Source organism: Danio rerio, chromosome 13 (genome assembly GCF_052040795.2).
Source record: "Danio rerio strain M-AB ecotype USA chromosome 13, GRCz13ab, whole genome shotgun sequence".
Taxonomy (NCBI): Eukaryota; Metazoa; Chordata; class Actinopteri; order Cypriniformes; family Danionidae; genus Danio; species Danio rerio.
In genome coordinates, this window is record NC_141033.1 from 45944537 (window position 1) to 45955000 (window position 10464).

Genomic DNA, 10464 nt, shown 5'->3' on the forward strand with positions numbered 1-10464 from the left:
TGAAGCATTACAAAGCATTTTCCCTGTTTTGATCCTTGTCTTGTTTTACCTCCTGTCCTGTTTCTAATTCTGAGTCTAATAAATGTTTTGTTAACATTTGTCTATGTTTTATTTATTTTTAAATATTTTTATTGAACTGCTTGTTTGTTTTGATAATGTATTATTTCTTAGTACCAATTTCCAAGAGTTTTTTGTTCACTCAACTTCAGACATTTTAGGTCAGTGCAACTGATATTCTCAAAAGTTGAGTACGGATTATGTTTGTTTGTTTGTTTGTTTGTTTGTTTGTTTGTTTTTTCACCCAACTTCAGGCATTTCAGTTTTGCAGACAAAAAATATTCAGTCGGCACAACTTCAAAAATTTTGTTACAAAGTAGTTCACCTCTCCAGAAAACTAATTATCTTATGTTATTTTATATTACTTATGTAACAAATTTTCTCAGAGATGGGTTGCAGCTGGAAGGGCATCCGCTGCATAAAACATATGCTGGATAAGTTGGCGGTTCATTCCGCTGTGGCGACCCCAGATTATTAAAGGGACTAAGCCAAAAAGAAAATGAATGAATGAATAACCCAACTAAATGTTTTTTGTATTAATGACAGATAATTTTAGGTCAGTGCAACTGATGTTTGAAAAGTTGAGTGAACAAGAAAATGCAAAAGGAAATATGGGTTGTGTTTTTCTTATGTACTGGCTTGCATTTTTTTTACAGTGTGCAAAGTCCTTTTAGAATGTGTATAATTTTAATTATCAGTTTGTTTAGATTCAATATACAAACTTTTAGTAATCTGTGATTGTTTTGTTCAATTTCAGGGTCTAAGAACAGTAAAGTAAATCCGAAGGAACCAGGAAAATCAGGTAAATGCACTAAATGATTAATTTTTCATTTGTTTTTTTGATATGGTTAAAGGCTTTCATGAGGGACAGTCTGTACTGACAGCTTCGTTTAATGTTTGTGTGTGTGCGTGTGTGTGTACAGCAAGTTATGGCTTGCCTGTCTAATATTTTGTGAAGTGCGAGTGCTGAAGTTGCTTCAGGGCTGAAAGTAAATGGTCGTATGTTGGAGTCGTTAAACAGAGAGACGCCATAATAACAGCCTTTGCCTTTCACAGTCGTTAAAACCAAATCGAAGGGCTCACGGTTTTGTCACAGAAGCGCAGTGAACATTAAGCACTTCACCTGGACATCATTCTCTTCTTTCCAGATGAAGACTTTGCTCATGCACTGCTAATGACTCTGATTTCCTTCTTTTCTCTAGATCATCTCTTCACTTTTTGGACTTTTCTATCTGTTTCAAGGGGAATGTCTTTTTTTTTTCAGAGTAAATTTGTCTAGAGAAGTTTCTTCCTTACATGTCTTACCTATTCTGAAGAGGTTTTTGATTAAAAAAAAAATAAAGTAAATGAATATACAAATAAATAATAATAATACCGCACAAGCGGTAATTTGCTCTTTGTAATTTGAAATAAAGATGATATAATACATACATAAATACATAAAAATGTTCATACATTAAAAAAAATCTAAATATTAAAAACTTTTAAGAATTTAAGATACTGATGACCATTAATTGTTTCACAATAGGCTTATGAAAAGGGTCCATTACTTGAGATCAAAATGATGTCAAGTAACAAGTGGGAAAATGATTAAAGCAGAATATGTACTTTATAATACTAATAAACAGGCAATATTTTCATAATTGGCAGGTATAAAAAATTAATAGTAATATTTGGTATTTAAACTAATGTTTGTACAAAGAAAAAATATGTAATTTAAAGTATCAGCACCAGTAGATTACATACAATTCAATGCAAACTTTGAAATAAAGCAGATTTCCCAGCAATGCCACTAAATAAATGAATGTGCTTGCCACAAACACGCAGAATTTGCCTCAATCACATATTACACGCAAGTTCAAAAGAAGGAAATTTGATTCCACATAACTTATTTGTGTTGGGCCAACATGAAGGAATTAATTAAACTTATTAGTTTTTACAAATTTAAGTGGAATGAATTTAAAACAATTAAGTTGTCCCCCTAAAAACTAAAGAATTGTGCTGTATCAGCTCATTTTAAATAAGGAGTTCGAGCAAACATAATTTTTGAGAGCTGTTTACATTTATTTCATTCATTTTTTTTATTTTCCTTTCGTTTAGTCCCTTATTTATCAGGGACCGCCACAGCAGAATGAACCGCCAACTATTTCAGTATATGTTTTACGCAGCGGATGCCCTTCCAGCCACAACTTAGTATTGGGAAACAACCATACACTCCAACATTAACACACACTCTCATACACTACAGCCAATTTTAGTTTATTCAATTCACCTATAGTGCATGTCTTTGGACATGGAGGAAATCCACGCGAACATGGGGAGAACATGCAAACTCCACACAGAAACGCCAACTAGTCCAGTCGGGACTCGAACCAGCAAGCTTCTTGCTTTGAGGCCACAGTGCCAAGCACTGAGCCACCATGTCATCCTGTTATTTCTCAATCCTACGTCTTCTCCATCTCATTTATGTTCAATCCACTTAAATTACTAAAATCTTAACTAGTTAACTTAATTAATTGTATTGGGAAAACATGAAGGAATTGAGTGGAACCCAGCCTTTTAACTGTGTACTTTTTCCTGTCGGTGCTATCAAATAAAAAGCAAAAGCATAGATGTGTTAAGCTTGACTGAAACTGTAGAGTCATATAAATAACATGGTGTGATCCCGCAATGCTTTATCACTTCATCAGAGTGCTGACAGTGGTTTTCCCCAATCGTTTCCCAAAGATGCTGGTAGAAAAACACATACCGAAAAAAAAAAAGAGAGAGAAGGGGCAGTTTGTCTCCTGCCCTCTAATGAGTTAACCCTGCTGAGGTTAACCACACCTCTCAGCATTTCAGATTCCTGTGGCCAAAGCATCTGCAGGGTAAAGTCTAGAGGGGATACAGCTGTGGATAAAGTAAGAAAAATCGGCACACTGCCATTTTAGCTCTCAAAAGGCCTCGTAGGTCCAAACGTTGTCCAATTTAATTGCCTTTCAAGAGCTAAAGTGGCAGTGTGCTGATTATTTTTATTTTTTTTTTATTGCATTTGACTTGATCGAGCACCTGCCTTTAAGATTTTCTTAGATGCACACTGTTTTCCTTGTAGCTGTGGATACTCACATCAGTATAGAAAACTTTTATTGTGATAGTGTACAACAACGATTAATATTTTTAAATTACAGTGATGGTTGGGTTTAGAACTGGGGTAGGGGTGGATGATAATAAAATACAATTTATTTGGTAATTTAATTATTAATATGAATAATACTTTGATTATTGACTGTTTTTACATTAGTCTGATAGTTGGGTTTAGGTTTGGGGTAGGGCTAGACGTTAATAAAGTACAATTTAATGGATAATTTGATAACTAGTATGAATAATACTCTGTATACTGCTTTTACTTTTACATTAGTGTGATGGTGGGGTTTAGGGTTGTGGAAGGGGTAGATGTTAATAAAATACAATTGAATGGGTAATTTAATGAATAATATTAGTTTTACACAGTATAATTACTGCTTCTACATTAGTCTGATGGTTTGGTGTAGGGTTGGTGTAGGGGTAGATGTTAATAAAACAAAATTTAATGGGTAATTTAATAAATAATATAAATAAAAACAGTAAATTTACTGTTTTTACATTACAGTGATGTTTGGGTTTAGGGTTGGGGCAGGGGTAGTGGTTACTAAAATACAATTTAATGGGTAATTTAATAAATAATATAAATAATTCTCATTAACTTCAAGACGCAGAAGTATCCCTTCTAGCAACAACCCATCTAGAGATCTTCCTTTATCCCCATCTGCACACATAAACATCATACAAACACTCTGTTTGTGTGTGTGTGTTTGCATGTATTCTATTACGAATATTACAATTAAATATTACAATTAAATTAAATTAAATTAAATTAAATTAAATTAAATTAAATTAAATTAAATTAAATTAAATTAAATTAAATTAAATTAAATTAAATTAAATTTAATTTAATTTAATTTAATTTATTAGGGCTTAAATTTAAGAATATATTTTTGTTAAACATTACAATTTGATTTATTTAAGTTAAATTTAATTATTAAATTTAATTAATTAGGGCTTAAATTTAAGAATGCATTGCCATTAAAAATTTTGATTTAATTTAATTATTGAAGGCTGAATATATTGCCATAAATATTATAACTGAATTGAATTGAATTAATATAATTTAATTTAATTTAATTTAATTTAATTTAATTTAATTTAATTTAATTTAATTTAATTTAATTTAATTTATTATTGAATTTAATTATTAAAGGCCTAAATTTACGAATAAATTTCAATCAAATAATTAACTTAATTTAATTTAATTTAATGTATGTTTAATTTAATTTAATGCATTGTCACAGAAAAGGGAAAATAAAATCTGTAAGTTTGATATTTATATTTCTGTTTTAAAGCTAATATTTTTATAAAAGGAGAAACATCTAACTATAAGCATAATTCTGTAATAAATAAATAATTTGTAAATAAAACAAACATTAGTGTGTTGTCTAAGTTTCTGCTTGTTTGCTTCAAATTTTATTTCAGCACACATTTGCCATTTATTTGCAAACTCAAAACAATCTTTACTTTACCTCTGCATTATGTTGCTGATTTATTTAATTTTTACTTACTCAATCTTAACTTTTTACAGCCATTTTTACTCCATCCATTTGCAGAAATCAATATTTGACCACACTCTGTATAACGACAAAGATATTGACTGTTTAAACTGTATTTTTCTTTCAGCGAGTCGATTATAACCACTTAACCTCCTTTCCCATCTTCTCTGCCTGATTGTGTTCTTGAGTTTATCCTCTTTCTTCTCTGTTTTGTCTGTCTGTTTGTCTACACCTTTAACCTGTCCTGGCCGGGCAATGTGCAAATGCGTCAAGGCTCATGAGATGTGACTGTTTAGCTGACACTTGTAATTGTAGTTTCCTTGCAAATCTTCTCCATTCTAAACGCAGATCCGTCGACGGTTTTAGTAGTGGAGTCGCAGCCGTCGGTTGACGAGGAAGGTGAGTGTTTTCTCACATTAAAAAACATACCATGGTAATTGATAGTAAATAGTGTTTTTGAACAATACTATAGTAAAATACTTGAATTTATCAGTTGCGGTAATTTGATTGATTCCATTACAGAAGTGTGCTTGTATTTTTCAATTGTCTCAGAGCTTTTGATTCAGTTGCCTATGAGAGAAATGTACAGTGGCCGAGCGAGCAATTTAAGAAAACACATGCTACAAAAAAGAAAAAAATGCAAATTAAGATCCTCATTATTTATAACTATAATAATATAACTAATAATAATATACAGTACAATACACTTTACTATAGTATGGTTCAAAAGCTACAGTTCAAGAATTATTAGACCCCCTGAATTATTCGCCCCATTTTTTCCCCCAATTTCTGTTTAACGGAGAAGATTTTATTCAACACATTTCTAAACATGATAGTTTTAATAACTCGTTTCTAATAACTGATTTCTTTTATCTTTGCCATGATAACAGTGAATAACATTTGACTAGATATTTTTCAAGACACTTCTATACAGATTAAAGTAACATTTAAAGGCTTAACTAGGTTAATTAAGGTTAACTAGGCAGGTTAGGGTAATTAGACAAGTTATTTTATAACGACGGTTTGTTCTGTACACTTTCGAGAAAAAAAAATTGCTTAAAGTGACCTTAAAATGAGTTTTTAATAAATTAAATTAATTAAACGGAAAAAATAAATTAAAAACTGCTTTTATTCTAGCCAAAATAAAACAAATCAGACTTTTCTCAGAAATAAAAATATTATCAGACATACTGTGAAAATTTCCTTGATCTGTTAAAGATCATTTGGGCAATACTTAAAAAAGAAAAAAAAATCAAAGGGGGGCTAATAATTCTGACTTCAACTGTATATAATTTGCAATAAACTACTATAGTATTTTTTATAAGGGTTTAAATGCATTTCTCAGTAGGGTTTGGAGCAGAACTAATGTTTTGTACATTTGTGTGTGTGTTTTAGACATCATCTCTCAGTATCCTACACTCTGGTCAGAGCAGGTCCGCAGTCGACAAAACAGGACCAGAACACAATGTGAGTTACCAACAAACATCTGTTATTGCCTTTTAAATGCTAACCCAGCTGCACTGGATTTGGTACAGAAAAACATAATGTGTGAAACATTCTCAGTTTTGGTATTAAAGCAACACATACTGAGATTAGTAGAGCTTACTTCTAGCTAAATATTAAGCGCTAAGCTAAATTCACACCAGAAAATGGCATACCAGTAAACCTTGGGATGTGAAAATAAGGGAAATGCCCACTATAATAAGGGATAACCCCTCCTTAAAAACATTTCTAAATGACTAATTATGTTCTTCTGGAGCTGTTTCATTGTTAATAACATTCAGTAATATGTTTTATTATTATTATTATTCACAAAAGAAAAAAATAAATAGTATACATTAGCAGCAATTAAATTAGCAAACAGTTTAGCATATTAAAATGAATAGCTATTATAAAGAAATAGAATCAAGTTATCAAATATCATGGATCTTTTCTTCACTGTATAACGTACACATTCTGATTAAAGAGCAATGAATGAATCTCATTTGGGTTTTCCGTTTGATTGCATTAAATATTAGGTGTCACTTTAAAAATGCACATATCTGAAGTTATAATGAAAGCATTCGATTGCTTGTCTAACTTTTTATGCTTATTCAGGACAAAATTAGTTGTGTTTAAAAAAAAAAAAAAAAACAAGATCGACATCTTTAGATCAGGGCTTAATTTGTGCTGTAACACGCCAGATCTGGCACCTCTGAAATCTTTTCCGCCACCTTATTTTACCGATCCCCATCCTCAACCGCCCTCTCCTCCCCATCCGATGTTCACTTTCACTTTCTTTTTTGCGACTCCCCAACCCTCTTCACTTTTGTCTGCAACAACCCTCCACTCTTCACTTTCGTCTTTCTCCACGACAACCCTCGGCCATCCAACAACCCCACTCCATTTTCAGGTAACATGCCGGATTCGTTACCCCGATCTGTTCCAGGACTTCGCAATTCACAAATTAAGCACTGCTTTAGATGTTATTATCATTAATTATGTGTATTCGACTGTTCAACCATGCACCCAAAACCCAGACTTTTGCTCTGCTTCAAATCCCATGTACAGAATCCATTTGGAAAACAGTGTCGATTTATCACTATGGAGCTTGTCAGCTGACAGTCACGCACTGCTATATGAGTGTTTTGAGGATTGCATAGGAGGGGTGATGGCTGCTGTCATAAAAAGGAAAGGGAATCCTGCCGTTTTTATATTTATTTCAAAGGCTGCGTCCGAAACCGCCTACTACTCAGTAGGTACTACATTTGAATTTTAAAGTACTAATTTTTCGTTAGAAAAGTATGTTCTATACAGTATGAATGTAAGAAGCATGAATGGAATTTAGACGTACTACATCCGCCATTTTGTCATGGTCACGTGACCTACCTGCGTTAGTTGCATCACTTCACTCCCATTCATGAATTCTCTCACAGGGCATGGGATGCGCACTTCCTCTGCTCGCATACTGGATTTAGCGTGCTGTATAGTATGGAAGAATGCGGCTTCGGACGCAAAGTGTTTTTAGGCCTAAATAAAATTAAAGCACAGAACAGACTCACATTTAAGAGCAAGGGTTTCCTCTGGTGGTTCGGCGGTATGGGTATAGGGAGGATCGGCTCTTTAATTTTAATGTGTATTCCCACAGAGAACGATAAATACAGAAAAATACCTTTACAGGATGATAGCGGGAAAAAACTAAAATAGTGGAGAATCCAGGGAAAAACGGGAGGGTTGACAGGTTTGGTTAGTGGTACTATGTGCGGCACTATTACTTGTTAGTATTAAAGTCGGTGTGTACTGGAAATTTATTGGACTATTGAGTAAGAGGCAGGATTTTATGTGTGTGCTCCTCCTCTCATATTTAACTCGCAGCAAACGGTTGGAGAGGCGTGGCTATTTAAATTACCAAAACAAACAGTTTTTTTTCAGTGGAGTAACTTGCACTGATTAATTGCTAGCAAAATCGGCATTATTAATTTTGATTTCATGTGGATTTTAACTGTTTTTTGGATGTTTCTGCTAAGAAAACTAGATATTATATCAATATAGATATTGAGATCTATAACCTGAGCCGAGTCCATTTTGATAAGCTGTTGTTCGGTGTCAGCAAAAGGATTTCCCTTCGAGACACCAACTACAGGCGCTACTTCATAATCACGCTCTTACAGGAGCAAGCTCCTGATTGGTTAATGTGCTAAATTTCAGATTTTACAACTCAATCGGTTTGCGTTTCGCAAGTCAAATGCACAAAATGCTCAACTCGTGCCACTTCATTTGCGCATATCACATCACTTGCACTGCATTATTCATGTGAATAGCGCTGCAGGATGTATGCATTGAACTTTTAGGAAACAGAAAGAGAAAGCAAAACACATGAAAACAGATTTGTATCTTTCAGTATGCTGTTCACATCAGATGCGGCATGTGCGAATTAATTGCGCTATTCGCTCATAAATAGACACAAACATTTTGAGTTTACTCACTATTCGCGTCTCTGTGCTTGATGCTTCATCCGTATCAGGTGTAAACGCACAGTTATAAATTAAACAAACTTCTGACTGCCCACTGACTCTAGCTTTGTTCCTAAATAGCTAACATGGATTTTACTGAAGGAGTAGCTGTGCTTTATGTGCTTGAAGGAAGCTGTAAAACAGCGTATATTAATTCGGTGCCGAGTCCACTAGATCCTTTCAGAGATGCAACAAGCTCTGTAAGTTAATCAACTCCTTCAGAAACTATACCTGGATGGTGGAAGCTTTCAGAGGTGCTTCTGACTGAGCCAAGCCCAATTTGATGAACTGTTGTTTGGTGTCGGCTGGCGGATTTCCCTTCGGGACAGCAACAACAGGTGCTACATCATAATCACACCCCTACAAGAGATTATGGGTGCTTTCACACCTGCCTTATTTAGTTTAATTGAATCACACTAGAGTTCGTTTCCCCTTTTGGTATGGTTCTTTTGGGCAGGTGAGAATGCAGCAATCGTACTCGAGTGCGCACCGAAAGCGGACCAAATAAGCGTACCAAGACCTGCTTGAAGAGGTGGTCTCGGTACGCTTTCAAACGAAACCTGGAGCGGTTCGTTTGTGTTGAGAATATGATTCGTACTAAAACAGGTCCAACCGCAAAAAGTACTGCGCCTTTTGGACCAATTAAGCTGCCGTAGGCCGATGTGCTGTGCATTATAGGATATTGAGGAAAAATATTTGTTGACAGCGCTTTACCAACAGATAGAGAGGGAGAGGGGAAAACATTAGCTGGTGGATCGTTGGTAATATTTCCGCAAGATGACCATGTCGCAGTTTAGCTAAATTAATTCACGTCTCCTCCTGAAGTGACGAGCGATGCATTAAAACACTGTTTTCCAGCCGGCCACGCTTCATTCTCGAAATGTATAGTTTGTCTAAAGCAGGCATACAATCAGTCAGCACAGTCGTCCCTCCATAATAAAAAGCGACATTTTGTGTCTGCTGGTTTTGTTTACTTGCGGGAGCTCATTGGCATTTTCCCGCACGTGAATTCTGACCAATCAATAAGCAGATGTCCAACAACATCTGGCCAATGAGTGATGTGGATTTTGTCAGATGACTGCATTTTGGTTCATTTCAACTGGTTCGGACCAAAGCCAGCAGTGTGGTGTGAAAACGACCCAAAGACGGCAGAAGATGCAACAATGTATCATTTATTGCCCTTGGTGCGGACCAAAGGAAGCGAACTACAGATGTGAAAGCACCCTTAGTCTGCTAAAGTTCAGATTTTCCAACTCAAATGATCTATACATTTCGCAAGTCAAACGCACAAAAACGCTCAATTTGAATCATGTCATTTGTGGCGCCGCAGGATGTCTATTCGCACCTCTGCATTGACAACTTGTAAATCACTCACTTTACAAACTTGATGTTTCATCCTTGTCTGACTTGAACGCACCATTATAAAACTGTTGCTATAGTTGCTCGACTGCACACTTGAGCAGCTCTCTGTGAAGATCCAGCTCACTGTGGCTCTCAGCAATTGCCTGACATGTTGATTTAATGAAAGAATCAACAGAGATGTCATTAAATCCCATCTGGGAAAAAATGACGACATGACCCTGGTAACAGATCTAATTATGATGACATTATTAGAAAATTTGTGAGTTTCTTAATAGAGCCATATGTGTTTGTGTGTCGATGTGTGTGCATGAATAGCTGGATTGTAAAGCTCTCTTGATTTACAATCAATAAAATGTCAGTGCAGTGCGGTGAACGCTGATGGTTTTGATTATCGCTGATTTGCTGAGGTCTAAAGGCTGATTGTCACTATT

At 34.8% G+C, this 10464-nt stretch overlaps 1 protein-coding gene and 1 long non-coding RNA gene across 4 annotated transcripts in view; one reads left to right on the top strand and one right to left on the bottom strand.

The window, feature by feature from the left end:
- smoc2 (SPARC related modular calcium binding 2) overlaps positions 1–10464 on the top strand; it is an 89360-nt gene that overhangs the window by 47337 nt on the left and 31559 nt on the right. For 2 of the 3 annotated variants that reach the window (XM_087279718.1, XM_087279719.1), the window contains 3 exons: positions 815–859; positions 5028–5078; positions 6075–6146. In XM_087279718.1, the coding sequence (XP_087135844.1) occupies positions 815–859; positions 5028–5078; positions 6075–6146 (168 nt within the window). Of the gene's footprint in view, positions 1–814; positions 860–4994; positions 5079–6074; positions 6147–10464 lie in introns of all 3 variants that reach the window. The other variant, XM_087279717.1, reaches the window with a different exon arrangement.
- LOC141377058 (uncharacterized) overlaps positions 1–10464 on the bottom strand; it is a 43637-nt gene that overhangs the window by 27299 nt on the left and 5874 nt on the right. Inside the window, exon 3 of the long non-coding RNA XR_015506350.1 lies at positions 7548–7688. This is a non-coding gene — a long non-coding RNA (uncharacterized LOC141377058). The remainder of the gene's footprint in view (positions 1–7547; positions 7689–10464) is intronic.